Below are 19,878 nucleotides of genomic sequence, written 5' to 3'. Positions count from 1 at the left end.
AACGGTCATGCCTGGGTGGGGTACCTGGCAGGTCACATCCGAGTCCTTCAGATTTACTAACCCTCCCAAGTCTCATGGAATCAATCTGCCATCACCGGTGGTGTGGCTGTGACAGAACTCTTCAGGAAAGATCTGCAAGGGCAAAGATCCTGCAGCCCATGGAGGCTGCAAGGATACGGATTCCTCCAGGTATTAGCCCAGTCCTCTTCCCCCCGCCCGGCCTTCCTACATCCTTAGCTCCCCATCCCACGTCCTGTCCTGCCCTGCCTGTTGCTCCATCTGCATCTCCATGCTGACTCATGGGCATGCTTCATTGAGGCCCAGAAAGAGGCCCTGCTTTGGGGCCAAGCCAGCTCAGAGCCCTTGAACTAGAACCAGCCACTCAGGGCTCACAAGAGTTGGCACACCTAAAGCTGGGCGGGAAGCTCAGGGCAGGGGGTGGTGGCGCAGACCAGGCCTCTGTCCCCAGGCCAGACAGGCTCCTGGAGCGGCATTCCAGAGTCTCCTGCAGAGCCTGCGAAGGAAAGCTCCGGAGGGAGATGTCCCCAAGCCTCCCTGCTCCAACACTCCTCAGGCTTCTCATGGGCTCCGTGGGCTCTCCAACCCCACCAGGGCCCTGGTCTGCCGGCCTCTTTGGTCAGCTGCTGTCTAAACCACCTTCTCTGTGTGGGTGCTTTGCAGGCCTGGGGACAAACGGGAACCAAGGCAGAGGCACACACGGCATGTTCAGAGAAATGCCACAGAAGAGTTTGTGAGTCTGCACCTGGGCCTTAGCATCACAGTGGGGACCCCGGGGACCGACTCACCATGGTGGCAAGAGCATGAGCTCGAAACTCTGCATGTGGGCTCTTCTGTTGGGCAGAATGATCTTAGAGAAACAACTTTGTTCTTCTAAACTTCTGATTCAATCGCATGTGATTGGGGACAAAGTCACACAGCTGGGAGGTGACCGTGAGGATCAGAAAATGTACCCAGAAGCCCCTGGCGCATGAGTGGCAGACTCCCTCATAGTTCTGTCATCGCAAAGAGCACTGTTCTCTTCACAGCACCTACTGCTTCTGCCTGGCAACTGTGTCTCCCTGTTCTAAATTTAATTCCTCCAGCAAAGCCGGCCCGAAGATCTCCTTGCCTGCCCCCTGGGGCCTGCAGGCAGTGGCCTTTATGACCACCCTGGTGGCTTAGGTCCCGTGGCCTTGGCAGCGCCCTGGGTGAGCCAAGCGGTCGTGACCCAGTGGGGCAGGCTGGAGCCCACGCCGCCAGGCGCCATTCCAGGCTCCCAGGCTGGTGCCTGTCCCCACCCCCAGCGACTTCCACCCCCACCCAGCACACGGCAGCCCTCTGCTGGCTGCACTGGCCTGCAGAAATCACCCGGATTGCAGGCCCCTCTGGCGGGGGAGGACCAGGCTAGCCCCTGAGGCCCAGGTAGGACTGGTCTCTGCCACTCTCCCTCCTGGCAGCTCTGTCTTTCTGGGAGGGTAGGGAATCAGCCGGACCCTGGAGGTGTCTTCCACCCCCTCTCTCTGCTAAGGGCCCAGCACACTTCAGGGGACTTCCTGGGCAGGAACACCTTACTAGACCACCTAAGAGCCAGTTAAACGGTGTTGAGGTTTTTAGAGGGTCCTTATGCTTAGGAGATAGATGCTGAGTTCTGCAGGTAAATGATGTCAAGAAATGTGTAACTCCATTCCAGATGGCTTCTCAGAAAGTACACAAACAAGGCAAAATAGTTGAATCTTCAGGGGCTGGTATTTCAGTGAACACTGCTCGTTCTCTCACCACAAGTAGATCTGTGCCCAGTAAGGGGGGAGTCTCCATTGCAGGCTCCTCCCCTGGGCTTGGGGATGAGGCAGTCCGTTGGTGGAGGAGGGGGCTCCTAGAGAGCAGTTTGTCCAGAAGGCATGCAGCTAACACTCAGATTGTCCGTGTACTGGGGTGGTTGGGGGAGAGGCAGTGAGGCATGCCTCCACACCACCTGTTGGCACAGTGACCGCTCACAACCCAGGGCTAGAAATGTCACTGGAACAAACTGGGCTCAGTCCAGTGAGGAGGGGCTTCCAAAAACCATGCTGGGCTGAGAAGTCCCAGAAGGGTGCCCTCTGCCCAGGGCCTGGACAGCTGATGGGGAAACGTGGGAGAGGTCCTGGGGGCGGAGGCAGGGAAGTTTAGTAGTGGCTGTGGAGAGTAGGAGTGAGGTGAGATGGAGGGTCCCACTGGTTTCCATGCTTTGCTTACCACCACCTTTATTCAGAGACCAAGGCCAAGGGGGTGAGGGAGATGGGCCCGCATGATAGGCTCCTGGGATGGGATTTAGAGCTTGGCTTCCAGGACACCAAGCCTCCCCCCACCTCATCCTTGGGAGGTAGGGGTACCCAGGGCAGAGAGCCCTGGACAGAGGGTAGTCCTGGGTGCCTCTCCCCAGAGCAGATGCTATGGTAGTGGGCGCCCTCTTGTGGGCTTGGGAGCAACTGAAGTACATGAACCTAGTGGTCTGACCAGGGATCCCCAGAGTGGGCAGATCCTGACTGGGGCTAGCAATCTAACACATCACACCATAGAGAAATGTGATACAAGCAGAATAATTTCACTTTCATTTCCATTGATTGGCATCAGCCGCTTGAAGAACATGTTCAGAATGTACTTGGGCCCAGTCCAGGCTCATGTTAGCCATGGACAAATCCTTGGGCTCTAGGCTTCTCACAAACAGCAGTTGGGAAGTGACCTGTAGTCTAATCACCATCCCCTCCCCAGGCTGCAGTAAGTCCGAGGACAGGCTAGGGACGAGGATATCATTGGCCACAGGACGGAGAACCTAAAGGAGGGGGGAGGGGGGCAGGCACAGGAGGGCACTCATACGTGCTGCCTGCATGTCTCCAGACTGCTGCAAATGGGGCTCTGGTTTGCTTTAGGGGCCCAGGGAAGCCTATCACCCTGGAGTGGGAGGTCCCTTCCCACGCCAGGAAAGGAGTGTTCCTGTCAACAGGCAGATGGAGTCAGGCTAAGGGAGCTGACCCCCAGTAGCAAGGAGGCTCAGACCAAGGGGAAGGCAGGCCGGTCTCGGCAGAGGCAGGACTGTTCCGTGACAAGACGAAAGGTTCCAGAACATGAAGTTCCACTGTCTGGGGCTTGTGGGCCAAGTGCTTGCAGGCCCTCACAGCACCTTGCCTGGGTTCATGAGGCCTCGGGGATCCAGCATGGCCTTCAGCTGCCGCATGGTCTCCATGCCCACGGCACCCACCTCCTCCTGTAGCAGCTGGCGCTTGCCCAACCCAATGCCATGTTCCCCGGTACACGTGCCATGGAGTGCCAGTGCCCGCCTGGGGGGGACAGTGAAGAGATTCTCAGCAGGTGCTCCTCCCACCACCTCCAAGCCGCCCTCCCTGGGCTTTGCTCTCACCTGCCCAGCTGTTCTGTAAAGGCCTTGACCCTCTGGAGCTCCTCACGGTCCTCTGGATCCACCAGCAGGATGCAGTGGAAATTGCCATCACCCACGTGTCCAAGGATGGCTCCTGGGGGCCCAGAGGACAGAGCAGCTGCCCGGCCAGCCCTCCCACTACCCACTCCCACAGCGCTCCAGCAGTGGGCATGCGGACCTGTGAATCCCTGGGCCTTCAGGTCCTCCTTGGTCTGCACCAGGATCTCTGGCAGCCGGGAGATGGGCACGCACACATCGGTGGAATAGCCCTAGGTCGGAGTAGGTTTGTGAGGTTCTTCCCCCAACCCCCCTCTTCCCGCCAACCCTCTACTGGCCCAGAGGTAAGAGGTCATTGTGGTCAAGGCTAAGAACAGGTCAGAGGAGTCTTGGGCTCACCCACAAAAACTAGCTGCTTTTCTCTAGGCCTGTACACCTGGACAGCTCGCCAGAGGGGGCTCTGCGCCCTGCCTGCAGAGGCTTTCACAGTCCCCCCTGGCTCCCTGCCTGGCCCATATGCAGGACCCCCGGCAGCCCACGCTGCCTAGCCTGTGCTCTCACTCCCAGTCTCCCCTTGCTGTCGGGTGACACCTTCCACTTTATCATCTTTCTCCAGGCGGCCTCTCCTCCATGCTCACAAGCCCTAAAAGCGCCCTCTCTGTGCCCGTGCCCAGGGCCCTGCTCAGGACAGGGGTTCCCTCCGGAGGGTTTGGCAGACAACTACTTTCTTGCTGGACCGTGTCTGAGTAGCGCCAGGTTGGGACAGCTCTGCCCCTGTGGGTCTCAGCCTGCTGCTCTGGACAGCTGGTGGTGGGCGAGCACAGGGTGCTCCAACTGGTGCTCCACCCCAGCCCAGCTCACCTTGCAGCCTGGCCGCAGGGCCAGGATTGCGTACCAGGCATTGTGCCGTGCTGCCCAGAGCCGGCTGCGCTCCTCAGCCTCCTTGGCAGAGGAGAAGCGGAAGGCTCCATTGTGCTGGGTGATTTCCTCTGCGGGGGGCGGGGGAGGTTGGCAGGTTGCTCAGGGGCAGCCCGTGCCCCACGCCCCACAGCACCCCAGCACACCTGCCCGCTGTAGCTGCTCGGCCAGTGTCTGCTTCGAACCATGGAACTCAAGGAAGAGTGTGGGCGCCACGGAGCAGTTCAGCTGGCTGTGCCTGTTGCAGGTGTCCATTGTGACGTCATCCAAAAACTCTGGGGCCAAGGAGAGGGCAGGTGAGGTGAAGCCCTGAATTCCAGGGAGACCTCTTCCAGAGAGCCTACCCAGATGGCTCAGTCCCGGCTCACCAATGCGGGCCACAGGCACTGCAGCCTGGAGGATGTGAACAGTGCTGTCTACGGCTGCCTGGACACTGGGGAATGCACAGGTGGCAACCACTGTGGCCTCAGGGGCAGGATGCAGACGCAGAGTGGCAGCTGTGATGAGTCCTAGTGTCCCCTCGGAGCCCACAAAGAGCCCTGTGAGGTTGTAGCCAGCTGCGCTCTTCCTGGACCGTGGGGACACACGAGGCAGGTGAGTGCCCAGGCCGTGAGATGATGGGTTTCCGGCCACAAGCCTGGTCTGGGAGCCCAGCACTGTCCCCCACGCCCCTGCCCGGTACAGAGCCAGCCCAGCCTGCCCGCAAGGCAGATGTTCCTTCACACAGCCCGAATTGGCCCGGTGCAGGAAACCTTCTACTCTGGCCTATGCCACAGGAGTTTCAGACCCCTCAAAAGCCTGGCCCACCGATCCAGGAGCCCTCACTGCCATGCGCAGAGAACGCTAACCGGAAATGACGTCCGAGGCCGGCAGTATGAAGCAGCTGGCCGCCAGGCAGCACCACCTCCAGGTTCAGCACGTTCTCCCGCATGGTGCCATAGCGCACGGCGTTGGTGCCCGAGGCCCCGGTGGCCACCATGCCACAGAGAGAGGCGTCGGCACCTGGGTCTGGAGGACAAAGTGCAGGCAGAAGGCAGCCTCGGGCAGGCACTCGGGGACAGAGGAGTCCCCTCAAGCCCCAGAAACAGCCCTGCCACCAGGGAGCCCTCAGGGCCCAGGGAAAGGGCTTTAAGTTTCAGCCTACCCACAGGAAACCAGAGACCACTGTCCCGCAGATGGGTGTTGAGAGTTTTGTGGGTGACGCCTGGCTCCACCACCACAGAGAAGTCTTCCAGATTCAGCTCCAGGATTTTGTCCATGTGGGTCAGGTTGATGCAGACACCACCCTGGCAGAAGGTGGGCCAAAGGGCCAGTCAACCTTGGTCTTCTGGGACCCAGGTCACGTTCCACAGGACCCCATCTCGAGGTTGACTTCCTGGCAGCCAGACCAGAGCCCGGGGATGGCAGGTAAGGCAGGCTGGAGGCAGCCACAGAGGTGATGAGGGGGAGAGAGCCAGGGCCCAGGCAGGGCTGGGGGGAGGGGGCCTGCATACCTGCACCGCACAGACTCCACCCTCAAGCCCAGTGCCAGTGCCAAATGGGATGATCGGCACTCCTTGGCTGTAGCACAGGGCTGCCAGGCGGCTGACCTGCTCCACGTTCTGGGGCCACACCACGGCATCTGGAGGTTGGCACCTAGAACAAGACCCTCAGCAATTTCGGGGAGTGTGGTACCCTCTGGTCCTGCTCACATCCAAGGAGCTGGGAGGTATCACAGGGCCCAAGGCTGCACAGTGGGAGAGGGCTGGGTGTGGAGACGAGGTAGAGAATGGCAGAGCCCCCCGAAACAGGTGGGTTGGGGAGAAGACAGCCCAGGACTCTCACTCCCAGGCCGGGGCCCCCACACCTGTGCATGGACTCGTCGTGACCATGCTGCTCACGGACGGCGGCAGCAGTGGACACATGGGGGCTCCCCACAACTGCCTTCAGAGCCTCCACAAAGCCCTTGCTGAGCTCGCCCTGCAGGGAAGACACACACGACCAAGAGTCACTCACAGACACCTGGGCCCACAACCCTGCCCCTGTGGCAGTCCCTGAGTGGAAGAGGGGCTGCCAGCACCTCTGGCCTCCTGTCCCCTCCCCCAACCCATCCCCCACTGACACCAGGGTCAGCTCAGCTAGTCCTGGTGAGTGGGCCCCCTGGAAGCAAACCCCCTCCACAGGAATGTCCCTTTCCAAACAGAACCATCAGGCTCAATGTTTCACTTGGGAAAAAACCACCTGGGTAAAAATAGGAACCAGATTCACTCTACAAAAAGGAACATCACAGGGTTCCAGAACGTAGTCAGCCCTGCTGTGGCTTGGAAAGGTTACTAATGCCTACCCTTCCTCCGAAACTGCCCAAGACACACCAGTGGACATGGAGCTTGATAAAGGAAGGACGGGAAGGGAAAGCCCCAAGCCCACACGGTCCTCACCTCCCCCCAAACCGGGGCATTATTTTCGATGTGTCTGTATGTTTGTGGGCCCCAAAGAGGGAGCCCTGGAGCCCACAAGCCTTTCCACCTGTGGCAGCTGTGGGGGCTCCGGCCCATCTCACTCAACTCCGACCTTTGGCACAGGGTGAACCCAGTTTTCCTCCGCTCAAGATCACAGGGTGGTGGCGCAGCACGGAGCCTGGTATAAACCTGGAATCTGGACCCCTCCACCCGTAGCAGGCTTCCCCCCACCTACCTGCATCCCCCTGGAGCAGTAGCTCCTCCAGGGGAACAGTCCCCAAGTCGCAGCAGCCCGGAGCAGACCGGCCATAGCAGGGCAGCAGCCGTAGTGGCGGAGTGGTGGGCGTGGACACTGAGGCCACCCCAGCCCTATGGCTGTGCAGGGGGTGGGACTGCTTAAGGTGGTCCGGCCTTAAGGTGGCCCTGCCAGACCTTGCTGAGTCAGGTATGGTTGCAGGCACCGGTCAGTGCTTCCAAAGCCGAGGTGAGGCTTACCTGACACAAACAAAGCAGGCGAGGACAGCAACCTCTCTCTGGCTTAAAGCTTTGCTTTGGCTTTCCTTGGACTTTCCAGCAAAGGCAGACTCCTTGCCATGGTCTTAAAGGTCCTGCTGGTTCCTGCTGACCTCTCCATCAACCCTACTTCTTTCCAGTCTCCTCTTTGGCCTCTGAGTTCCAGCTTCCGTTGGGGTTCCTGTATCCACTCCCTGCCGCCCCCACCCAGTCCCCTCCCAGCCGAGCAGAGGGCCTTGACACACACCCTCCATTTCCCTTACCCTGCAAGTCTGCACGTCTCAGTCAGTGTCACATTAGAGGAGGCTTCCAGCAGGGCCATGAGGAGGGAGGTGCAGGGAGGTCCTTTGGGGATGGGATGAAGTAGGGCAGTGAGGCAAGCCATGGAGGCTCCCTGGAAGAGGAGAGCTAAGGATGCACAGTAGTTCACCAGCTACGTGAAGGATAAGACAGCTGTCCTTTCATCTCCACCCTCCCACTGGGTGGATTTCCTAGCCACCCTGCAGCGATGTGGCTGCTGCTCTTGAAGCTCTTCCAAGCTCGGTTTTCCTTCCACAGCAAATTTGGAGAAGCATGTTGCTAACATTACTAAGATAAAGCTATTTCCAGCTTTGTTTTTCTTCTCAATTGAATCATGAATACAAACTCCTACTTGGGTCCTTCTCCCCAGCCACGTTTGAATGAAATCGCATTTCCACTCTCAATGTGCTGCTTAACTGGCTTGTCTCAAAAAAAGGTCTCTTTTACAGTTAGGTAGTTCAAATCAAGATCCAGTGAAAGTCCACACAACGCATTTGGTTAACATGGCTCATAAATCCCTTTTAATCTCTAGCAGTTTCCCCCTCCCCACCCCCCACCATGACTCTTATTTGTTAAGGAGACTGGGTCACTTGTTCTATAGAATTTTCCACATTCTGTATTTGGATGACTGCATCCATGTGATAGTGTTTAATATATTTCTCTAGTCTCTGTGTTTCATGCAAGTTGTTAGATCAAGACATGCTGTCGAGTACAACTTTCTGTACGAATGAAATGTTCTGTTAGCCTCCAGTACACAGCTAATGGTACTGGGGGCATCTGTGGTTGTAGGAGAGATGCCAAGGAGAGTTTGTAATGAACTCTAAAAGAACCACAGGGTAGATCCCTAAGGTTTGGGGGATCCCTACATTTAAATCTACATTTAATCTACATTTAGATCCCTACATTTGCAACAGAAAGCAATACACTATTCAAAAAAGTGCCCCTGGCCCACTGCTAGGTCCTGGTTAAGATGGTGGTGTAGCCACAAGATATCAAGCGGTCACGTGGCCAGTCGGAGCTAGCCATCATGAGCTTTATTCTATCAGACTCACTAAGTCATAAAGTCAGGCAGGTCCAAAACAACCCATCACTAGACAAAAGGGGAACAGACAAAATTGGACATAAGCATGGCCAGAGGGCAAAGTAAGCTGTGTGGGTAGGTGGCTGTCACATGGGTCTCCATGTCACCCACCATTGCTTGTCTAGTACCTTTCCCTCAACTCACACCTATGGCCATAAGGGGAAACCTTTAGGACCAGCTTATAGAAAAGGGAAAAGTTCAAGCTTGACTCATGAATGGGCTGGCTCAATACAAGGGTGTAAGCTCACAGTGGGCCAATGCTGCACTACAGCTCCACTTAGGGGTAACTCTGAAGTCCTTCCATTTGGCAGAGCTCCAGATCATGCACCTGATCAGCCCCTTTTATAAAAAGAAAAGTGACCCAGGAGAAAAATAAACATAGGCTCATGGGCAATGGTGAATGGCTTGGTTGTGTGGTCAAAGGTCTATGCGGAGAAAGACGGGAAATCAGAGCCTAAGAGATTTGGGGAAGAGGCATGTAGATGGATCACTAGGAGTAAGCACCAAAAGTCACCTATCTGTCACATGGTAAAACCCACCAGTGAGCATCTGCCATGAAAAAGACCGAACGAAGTATGCAGCCTGATTTTGCCAGTTGTTGTTGGCCAACCTCTATCAGTGACCACGCCAGTGCTGGCACAAATGGCAGTGGGGATAGACGAGAATCATGGACCCACCCGCATGGCACCCACTCACTAAGGCCAGTCTGGCTACTGCTACCACCAAGTGTTCACCCTACTGTAACACTGAATCCCACACATACTCCTCTGGGAGACCAGCCAGCCACTTGGTAACAAGCCGATTACATTGGACATCTTCCCCTCTGAAAGGGGAGCAGTTTGTCTCAACTGAAATCCCCCCAACACATATTATGGGTATGGGTTTGCCGCTTCCTGTCTGCATGGCCTCAGCCAGCACTATTGCCTGAAGGCTCACTGAGTGACCCCCCTCCCCATCATAGTATACCACATAACACCATCTAAGGCCAAACAACCCATTTTCTTTCTTTATTTTTTTGGTCAGGTCAGAGGGCGCTGACCTCACAGAGCAATGGGTAGAATGACCTTTGGGAGGTACAATGGAGGCACCATCCTGGAGATGCATCTATTCAACCATCGTGCTAGTAGAGGAAGATATTTTATATAATTAACAGATACAAGGTGAGGCTCAAAATTATTTTTAACTTCTGAAATAATTTTAGACTTACAGAAAAGTTGCAAAAATAGTATGGGGGGGTTCTTGTATACCCTTAACCTGATTTTCACTGATGTTTACATCGAGACAGTTAGAGAATCGGCACATTACCAAACTAAAAATTTGGTTTCCCTTGTTCTTCCGCTAGTCCTCTTGTTTGCGGTGAGTTTTGCTTGGTCCAGGGTGTACTCATCATCTCACACTGCATCTAGTTGACTCGGCTCCTCTGTCTCCTATAATCTGCGACAGTTCTTTAGTCTTCCCATGTCTTCCTGACCTCGACATTTTGAGGAGTACCGATCAGTTGTTTTATTGAATGTTCTTCAATTTGGGTCGTCTGATGTATTCTTGTGAGTAGATTGAGGTCATGCATTTTTGGCAAGAATACCATAGAAGTGATTTGCCCTTCCCAATATATATATCATATCAGCAGTTTCAGATGTCAGTAGGTCTCATTAGCAGTGACATTAACCTTGATCACTTGGTTTAGGTCATGTCTGTGGGGTTTCTGCACGGTGAAGTTACGATTTTTCTCTTTTGAATGAATGAATATATTGGGGTAGATACTTTAAGACTGTGCAAATATCCTGTTTTGCCTCACTTTCATCCACTATCTTTAGCACCCATTGGTGGATCTTGCCTGCAATAGTTGCGGTGGTGGTTATTGTGTGTTCTACTGGTGATTTTCTACTTCCTTTATTCCTTCTAAATTATTTAATTAGAATTATTCTCTAATAAGGAGCCATCTATTTTACCTTATTTATTTGCTTACTTATTTGTATATTACCAATATGGACTAATGGATATTTATTTTATTCCATAGGTTATAATCCAATACTGTCATTATTTTGTTGCTCAGTTCGGCTTTGGCCACTGGAGACCTCTGTCATATAGGTTTCTCTGTCCTTAAGACCAGCCCGCACCTTTTTTTACGCACTGTCTTCCTTTCTACTACTGTTAGATAGATGCTCCAGGCTCATCTCATCTTTCCCCTGACCAGACCAGTAAACAACCACTTTTCCAAGGACTTCTGGTTCATTTTAGTGGAGAATAGTAGTATTTAGGACCTGAGATTTGGGTGTTAGATGTGCTTTTAAAACTCAACAATAAGAAAACAAAAAATGTGATTAAAAAATAGGCAGGGGTGCCCAAGTGGCTCAGTCAGTTAAGCGACCAACTTCATCTGAGGACATAGTGTCATGGGTTGTGAGTTCAAGCCCTGAATCAGGCCCTGTGCTGACAGTTCAGAACCTGGAACCTCCCTCAGATTCTGTGTCTTCCACTCTCTCTGCCACTTCCCTGCTCATGCTCTGTCTCTGTCTCTCAAAAATGAAAAAATGTTTTAAAAAAATTAAAAATAGACAAAAGATATGAACTGACATTTCACCTAAGAAGACATATAGATGGAAAATAAGCATATGAAAAACTGCTGAACATCACCTCTCATCACAGAATTGCAAGTTAAAACAACAACATGCCACTACACACCTATTAGAATGACTAAAATCCAAAAAAACATCCATCAAATGCTTATAAGGCCACAGAGCATCAGGAATTCTCATCCATTGCTGGTGGGAACGCAAAATGGCACAGTCACTTTGGAAGACAGTTTGACAATTTCTTACAGAGCTAAACATAGACTTACCATATGATCCAGCAATCATATTCCGAAATACTTACCCAATTGAGTTGAAAATTTATGTCCCCACAGAAGTCTACACATGAATGTTTATAGCAGCTTTATTCATAATCTCCCCAAACTAGAAACAACCAAGATATCCATCCAAAGGTGGATGGGTAAGCCAACCATAGTCCATCAATACAAGGGACTATTTGTCAGCTACAAAAAAAGAAAGGAACTATCACATCACAAAAAGACATGGAAGAATCTTAAATACATATTGCCAAGTGAAAGAAATCAGTCTGAAAAGGCTGCATGCTATATGATTCCAACTATGCAACATTCTAGAAAAAATAAAACGAAGGAGGCAGCAAAAAGACCAGTGGTTGCCAGGGCTTAGAGCTGCGGGTAATGAGTAAATGAGCCACAAGGGATTTTTAGGGCGGTAAACTATTCTGGATGCTACTGTCATGGTGGATACATGACTTTAAGCAATGTTCAAAACCTACAGAGCTTTACAACACCAAGAGTAAACCTTACCACAAATTTTTTTTTGCAACTGTCCTCAGTCGTATTTTTTCTTTTTTTTATTTCTTTTTTTTAATTTACATCCAAGTTAGTTAGCATATAGTGAACAATGATTTCAGAAGTAGATTCCTTAATGCCACTTACCCATTTAGCCCATCCTCCCTCCCACAACCCCTCTAGTAACCCTCTGTTGGTTCTCCACATTTAAGAGTCTCTTATGTTTCATCCCCCTCCCTGTTTTTATATTAATTTTGCTTCCCTTCCCTTATGTTCATCTGTTTTGTATCTTAAAGTCCTCATGAGTGAAGTCATATATTTGTCTTTCTCTGACTAATTTCACTTAGCATAATACCCTCTAGTTCCATCCATGTAGTTGCAAATGGCAAGATTTCATTCTTTTTGATTGCCGAGTAATACTCCATTGTATATACATATACCACATCTTCTTTATCCATTCATCCATTGATGGACATTTGGGCTCTTTCCATACTTTGGCTGCTGTCTATAGTGCTGCTATAAACGCCAGGGTGCATGTGCCCCTTCAAAACAGCGTACCTGTATCCCTTCATTAAATACGTAGTAGTACAATTGCTGGGTCATAGGGTAGTTCTATTTTTCATTTTTTGAGGAACCTCCATACTGTTTTCCAGAGTGGCTGCACCAGTTTGCATTTCCACCAGCAGTGCAAAAGGGCTTCTCTTTCTCTGCATCATTGCCAACATCTGCTGCTGCCTTAGCTGATAATGTTAGCCATTCTGACAGGTGTGAGGTGGTGTCTCATTGTGGTTTTGATTTGCATTTCCCCAATGATGAATGGTATTGAGCATTTTCTCATGTGTTGGTTGGCCATCTGGATGTCTTCTTTGGGGAAGTGTCTATTCATATCTTTTGTCCATTTCTTCACTGGATTATTTGTTTTCTGGGTGTTGAGTTCAATAAGTTCTTTATAGATTTATCCTTTATTTGATATGTCATTTGCAAATATCTTCTCCCATGCTGTTGGTTGCCTTTTCGTTTTGCTGATTGTTTCCTTCGCTGTGCAGAAGCTTTTTATTTTGATGAGGTCCCAATAGTTTATCACCAACAGATTTTTTAAAACACATTTAGGGGGTTGGAAGATCCCCAGAAGGAATGCAGACTGTGACAAGATAGTCTAACTGTTATCTTTCTAAATGTGGGAAGCAACCTCACTGAAGAGGGTGGGAGAAAGAAGCGCTGAGCTAAGTGACTTTGGGAATGGAGTTTGTAAGACTAATGGCAAAAGGAACTGCACACATGTAGAGGAGCATGAACTAAGAATTCAGATACAACCATACATATATACTGGACTGGTGGAATACATTAATAAGTGGGGAGAAGAATCAGGTCCTCTGTGCAGAAGAATTCCATGTAAGTTATGTAGGTAACTTACACTAAAGACAGGGAGCATAACTTCCCACTCCTTAAATGTGAGCTATTCATAATGACAGTATGGAAATTGCAAAGAAAAGGAGTCACTTTACAGGGGAGAGATCTGACAAACACTACTTTAGCCAAATGGCCAAGGTCAACATCAGCAGCCATAAATCATGTTGGTAGCGTGTACCTGTGCTGGGTTCAAGAGTATCCTTCCAGGGGCGCCTGGGTGGCTCCATTGGTTAAGTGGCTGACTTCAGTTCAGGTCACGATCTCATGGTTTGTGAGTTCAAGCCCCTCATCAGGCTCTGTGCTGACAGCTCAGAGCCTGGAGCCTGGTTCAGGTTCTGTGTCTCCCTGTCTCTCTGCCTCTCCCCCACTTGTACTCCGTCTCTCTTTGTCTCTCAAAACTGAATAAATGTTTAAAAATTTTAAAAAAGTATCTTCCCAAAATTCCTGTCCTTCTCAAGACCTCAGAATTTGACTTGATTTGGAAATTGGGTCATTGCAGATGTAATTAGTCAAGATGAAGTGATTCTGGAATAGGGTTGGCCCTTAATCCAATGACTGGTGTTGAAAGAAGAGGAGGAGACAAAGAGACCAGAGCTGAGAATGTCATGTGACAATGCAGCGGCACACCAAGGAAGCTAGGGAAACCACTGAGATAGAAACAAGGAAGGATTTTTCCAGAGGCTTCAGATGTGGCATGGCCTTGCCAACACCTTGATTTCAGATTTTCAGGCTCCAGAACTATAAGAGAACAAATTTATGTTGCTTTCAGCCAGTTTGTGGTACTTTTTAATGACAACCTTAGGAAATTGACACCGTACCCTTGATATGATATGATGAAAATGCTCCTTTACCCCTTTACCTCTGAGCATTTCCTCCCCAGAATGCATACCTGCTGTCTAACCATGAGAAAAACACCAAACAAATGCCAATAGTGGAGATTCTACAAAATACCTGACTAGAACTCAAAACTGTCAAAATCATCAAAAACAAGAAAAATCAAAGCAAGTATCTCAGCTAAGAAGAGCCTATCTTAGTCCATTAGAGCTGCTGAATCCATTAATGACCACAAACCTGTATTTCTCACAGTTCCAGAGGCCAGAAGTTCTGGGATTTAGTCTTTCCATTTGTCAACAGAGGTGTCTGGACCAGTAGATCTCCTGATCCATTCTCTTTCTGGATCTACTCATGAAAAATGGAAATCTTTGATTCAATTGTTTAATTTTGTAATAACACTCTGCCCAATAGTGCTCATACCCGTATCTTTCTGACCCATATGAAAGTATCTCTACTTTCCATATGAAAATAATGCATCCAGTACTAGAGAGCAGAACTTACCCAGAACGACTGGGACTTTTTTGCAGTCGTAAGACCCGGCCAGGAGGAGAAATGGCCTGAAGAGGGAGCTCCCTCTGATGCAGGACACGGGGTACCTCTTGTCCCGCTCAGGTGGACAGAGCTGAAAAGCTGGGTAACGCTGCAAGATTCGGGATGCATAAGCAGCACCCGATGCCCTCAGGTGGACAGGACCACAGAATTGGAGGGTCCTATCACATTTGTGTCACACACATCATAAGTTCTTGCCCCTGTCATTCTTTTATTCTTCACCTATACTAAGCATAGTCCTGGAAAGGCAAAGAGAATGAAGCAGTCCCTGTCTGCCCCAGGGATCCTTGGATGGAACCTCGCCTAGCCATTAGCCATGTGAGGAATCCGTCACTCATCAGGGAGAATGACAGACTTGTCAGATGCTCAGTAAGATAACTGGATTTTGCCAGGTTCAGGCTGTTCCCTTGCGGTTAACTTATGTTTAAAATTAAGGAACATTTGCACTCATAGGTCTAACAGGAGAATAGGAGAAACCTAATGGAGGACGAGGGGGAGGGGAAGAGGGAGAGTTGGGTAGAGAGAGGGACGCAAAACTTGAGAGATTATTGAATAGTGAAAACGAATTGAATTGAGAGTTGAAGGGGAAAGGGGAGGAGGGGAAAGAGGTGGTGGTGATGGAGGAGGGCACTTGTGGGGAAGAGCACTGGGTGTTGTATGGAAACCAATTTGACAATAAACTATTTAAAAATAATAAAATAATAAGAATAAAATAAAATTAAGGAACAAAAGCATGAAGTACTCACTTTGCTCCATTCGGGAGAATTTTTTGCAAGCTTCCCACTTTGCCATGAGACAAATAGATGGAAAGCCACTTCTCGGAGCCCCCAGACTCTAAGCGCTGTGATCAGCTATCACCCTCTTCCATCCTCTCGGGTATGAAAGAGGGAGGCAGGCCGACTTGCTGGGGTGAAAGGAAACCAGATGAAATGGTGTTGTCAGCCACTGGAAGTTGCCACGGACATCTGCCGGTAAGGAGTCGGATTGTAGAGTCTCTGAATTATGATTAGGGAGCCTAGCATCTGATTGTGAGTCTTGGCTCAACCCTCACCTGCTTGGTCAAGCCGTCTCTAGCCAGTCTGTTCCAAAACGCACCCCACTGGGGCACTCCTGATTACCACCCACTCGTGGTGGACACCATCTGACACACTTCTTATTTTACTTTTTGTTTGCTGCCTGCCCCCCAACTGGAATATATAAGCTCACAAACGGAGGGACTGCTGGGGTGTCACTCACAGCTGTGCCTTCACAAGTGTTTGATAAACCTTGATTGCAGGAATGCTGAATCAAGGAGTAGAAAATCAAGACACCTGGTGGAGGAACTGAAACTGTCACTCAGTCCCTTAGAAAAAGAATCATTTTAAGACCTGGCAAGGAGTAGGGAAACGCTGTTAATTGTGGGCCAAAATTTCTTCTTAAACATTGACCTTCTCAGGTTTGAAGTCCAGATGAAGGAACAGAAAGTCGACAATTAAACTCTAAGGTGATGGGGCAGAAATCTGAATGTGGAAATTCTTCAGAATAACACAGTGTTTTCAACATATAAAAAAATACACAGAGGGGAAGAAACCTATGTATTAAAAGACACCAATCTTAGGACATGGACTCATTTGGATCTTGAGTTTTAACAATCTGAAGAAATATGTGATGTTTATGAAAAGAATTTGGAAATATGAACACCAGCTGGATATTTGAATACTGTTAAGGAAACAATGTTAATTTTTTTTTTAGGTGTGATAATGGCACACAAAGATTGTGCTGTAAATGTAGTCTGCAGACTCCTGGGGTCTTCAAGACATTCGCAAGAGATCCAGGTCAAGGTTATCTTAATAACAATACTTAGACATTATTATTTTCCTATTTCATTGAACTGACATTCGCTCTGATGGTACAAAAGCAGTTGGAGGAGAAGGGGGACCTGCTGGTGACCCAGCAGGATTCCGGAGAGTGGCACCGAACTGAACTGGCCATCATTGCCTTTTGTGTTCTCATGCAATTACAGAGAAGTGCTAGTTTCACCTAAAAATGACCTTCATGGAGCAGTAACAATTTAATAGTGTTAAGTCTCAAACTTTGTGTCATTCTAACCCTCTGATGAAACGGGAGGTCTGCAGTGTTTCTGCTGCCCCCAGGAGCATGACGGTTGCCTCCAGAAAAATCACTTGTGCAGTCACTTGAGTGGTGAGCTGCACTAGCGGCATTTCTCATGGAACACCATTTTTACTTGATTGGCTGACACTCAAAGGAAGGCTGGGTGTTTGGCAGACATTTCCTGAAACATGAATGAAGTGAGCTGTCACTTCAAGGAAAACAACTGACTGTATTTATTGCCCAAGGGAAAAATGAGCTTTCAGGTGAAAATTAGAATTTTGGCAAAAACTTATACCTGCATCCCAATGCTTAAAGCTTTTCTGATGAGACCAGTGGTGAAATTAGGGTGGTCCTCTGATACTATGTAATAAAATGTGTTAACCCTTAAAAGATCTTCATGCCTAGGTCAGCCAGTTATGTTTCTTTTTTTAATATTTTTAATTTATTTTTGAGAGACAGAGAGAGACAGCAGGAACAGGGGAGGGTCAGAGAGAGAGGGAGACACAGAGTCTGAAAGAGGCTCCAGGGTCTGAGCTAGCTGCCAGCACAGAGCCTGACGTGGGGCTCAAACCCTTGAACTGCGAAATCATGACCTGAGCCAAAGCCGGACTCTTAACCGACTGAGCCACCCTGGTGCCCCCAGCCAGTTATTTTTCAAATGGCCAAGGCATGATGTTACAAAATCATGCCTGAATAAATGATCCAAAATGCAAGAAAGACCAATGGATTTTAATATAACAGAATATAAAAGTTCATTGATAAGGTCATGTGTTGTGATATATGATCTCTGCCCCATGGTAATGTCATTTGAGTGAGTTAATAAAAATTAAAACTTGTTTTGTTAACGTCTATGAACAAACCACACTATTATTTATGTGCTCCACTTTCTTTTATTTTTTTAATTCGAAAGAGAGAGAGATAGTGAGTGTGGGCCTGGGAGGGGCAGAGAGAGAGGGAAAGAGAATCTTAAACAAGCTCCAAGCTCAGCAATCAGTGCTCAGTTCTCATGAAGGAGCTGGACAAGGGGCTCGATCCAGAGTTTGATTCCTGGTCCCTAGGATCATGACTTAAGCTGAAATCAAGAGTCAGACGCTCAGCTGACTGAGCCACCCAGGCACCTCTTTGGGCTCCACTTTATTATTACTATTTTTACGTTAAAATCCATTTACATCTGGGACACCTGGCTGGCTCAGTTGATAGAGCATGCGACTCTTCATCTCATGGTTATAAATTCGAGACCCACGTTGGGTGTAGAGATTACTATAAACAAAAATCCCTTTACATCCTCTAGCAATGCCATCCAAGCCTGCACTTAATGTTGGTGCCGGTGCCTGTAGGACAGAAGTAGATATTACAACACACTTGGAAGGAGACCCAGTGACCTGTAGGGTACACGTGGTAATGGACTGAGAAGCCAGTACTCCGTGAAACCTCAGTGGAAAGTCAAACAAAAATTATAAGCAATATTTAAATTAAAATATGCAGTGTGTTTTTCAAAAACATTCTCTGTGCTTGTCCTTTATTCCTAAGAGGAAATTAATAGAAAATAATATGATTTTGAATTTTTCAGGATCCTCAGAAGCAGTCCACACACGGCAGCCTTCTGTGTGTTAAGCATAAGGCTACAGTAGAATTTATTTTGTGTGTGTGTATGGGGGGGGATCTTCCTGCTTTTGTACATTCCAGTACTTAGTCTTTTCAAAACATGCATAATTTTTACAAAAAAATAGTATCACAGTCTACATACTCTTGTGTGCTCTACATTTCTTTATTTCTCAATGTATTAGACACCTCCCCATGTAGTCAGTGCACATTATCATTTTCAGTGCCTTCCAAATTCTATTGAGATATCACTACAATTTATTTTACTTACATCTATTGAAATATGTTTAGCTTGTTTCCAATGTTTTGCAAATATAAACTACAATGTGAGGACATGCTTGTATGTGCGTACTTGGACACAATTAAGGATTATGATAATGTAAAAATTTTTAATTTTGATTCAGTGAGGCCTACAGAAAGATTTTAACATATTACAATCCTACCAGAATTGTATAAAAATATTTGTCCGGGGACGCCCAGGTGGCTCAGTCAGTCAAATGTCTGACTTCAGCTCAGGTCATGATCTCACAGTTGTGGGTTTGAGCCCCTCATTGGGCTCTGTGCTGACAGCTCAGAGCCTGGGGCTGCTTGGGATTCTGTGTCTCCCTCTCTCTCTGCCCCTCCCCTGCTCATGTTCTATCTGTCTGTCTCTCTCTCCCAAAAATAAATAAACATTAAAAAAATTGTTTTTGTATTTTTTCAAGTTATTCTAACTTTGGGTATCATTACTGTTTTAAATATTAGCCAAACTTATAGGGCCAAGGGATATTACATACATTATAATACCGATTTTTAGTAAAGAGAAACAATTTTAAAGTTTTATTTATTTTTGAGAGAGAAAGAGAGAGAGCGCACACAAGGATGGGGGAGGAGCAGAGAAAGGGGGAGAGGGAGAGAATCCCCAAGCAGCCTCTGCCCTAAAAGCATGGAGCCCTAGTGCGGGGCTCAAACTCAGGAACTGTGACTTCAGATCATGACCTGAGCTGAAATCAAGAGTCGGATACTTAACTAACTGAGACACCCAGGCTCCCCAAGAGAAATGGTTTTTGATAAATTTATTGTTCTATGTGCTTCCTCTTTCACTGGCCATTCATATCCTTATTTTTCTTATTGTGGTTCAATTAACTTGTAAGAATTTACAAATTAAATTCATTATTCTTTTACACATGTACCACATATTTTTTTCCAGTTTACTTGTCTTTAACTTTGCTTAAAGCATCTTTTTTTCAGAATTTAATTCTCTGTGGTTGAATTTGTCAATTATTTCCTTTTTGATACCTGACTTGGGTGTCATATCTTCTCACCCAAAAAAGAATATAAAAAACATTCCATTTTGCCCTTTCCTTCTTCTTCCCTCCTTCCTTTCTTCCTTCCTTCCTTCCTCTCTCTCTCT

The 19,878-nt window shown here is 48.7% G+C and overlaps 2 protein-coding genes across 3 annotated transcripts in view; one reads left to right on the top strand and one right to left on the bottom strand.

Moving 5' to 3' along the window:
• Nucleotides 1-2,223: 2,223 nt before the first annotated feature.
• On the bottom strand, nucleotides 2,224-7,108 carry LDHD (lactate dehydrogenase D). Its single transcript, XM_029924870.1, has 11 exons — nucleotides 7,001-7,108; nucleotides 6,174-6,286; nucleotides 5,821-5,962; nucleotides 5,472-5,613; nucleotides 5,176-5,335; nucleotides 4,696-4,895; nucleotides 4,474-4,602; nucleotides 4,271-4,398; nucleotides 3,591-3,681; nucleotides 3,395-3,506; nucleotides 2,224-3,314 (listed from the first exon to the last, which is right to left on the bottom strand). Exons 1-11 carry the CDS (start codon nucleotides 7,073-7,075, stop codon nucleotides 3,149-3,151), a joined length of 1,458 nt encoding a protein of 485 aa, XP_029780730.1. The 5' UTR covers nucleotides 7,076-7,108; the 3' UTR covers nucleotides 2,224-3,148.
• Nucleotides 4,643-19,878, top strand: part of ZFP1 (ZFP1 zinc finger protein) — a 50,194-nt gene continuing 34,958 nt past the window's right edge. The window contains exons 1-2 of one of the 2 annotated variants that reach the window (XM_029924866.1): nucleotides 4,643-4,921; nucleotides 9,683-9,819. The gene's annotated coding sequence lies outside the window, so the exon portion shown is untranslated. Of the gene's footprint in view, nucleotides 4,922-5,412; nucleotides 5,735-9,682; nucleotides 9,820-19,878 lie in introns of those variants that run through there. The other variant, XM_029924865.1, reaches the window with a different exon arrangement.

The sequence above is a fragment of the Suricata suricatta genome, chromosome 16, assembly GCF_006229205.1.
Source record: "Suricata suricatta isolate VVHF042 chromosome 16, meerkat_22Aug2017_6uvM2_HiC, whole genome shotgun sequence".
Taxonomy (NCBI): domain Eukaryota; kingdom Metazoa; phylum Chordata; class Mammalia; order Carnivora; family Herpestidae; genus Suricata; species Suricata suricatta.
Note: the sequence above shows the minus strand (reverse complement) of the source record. Positions and strands in the feature narration are given on the sequence as shown.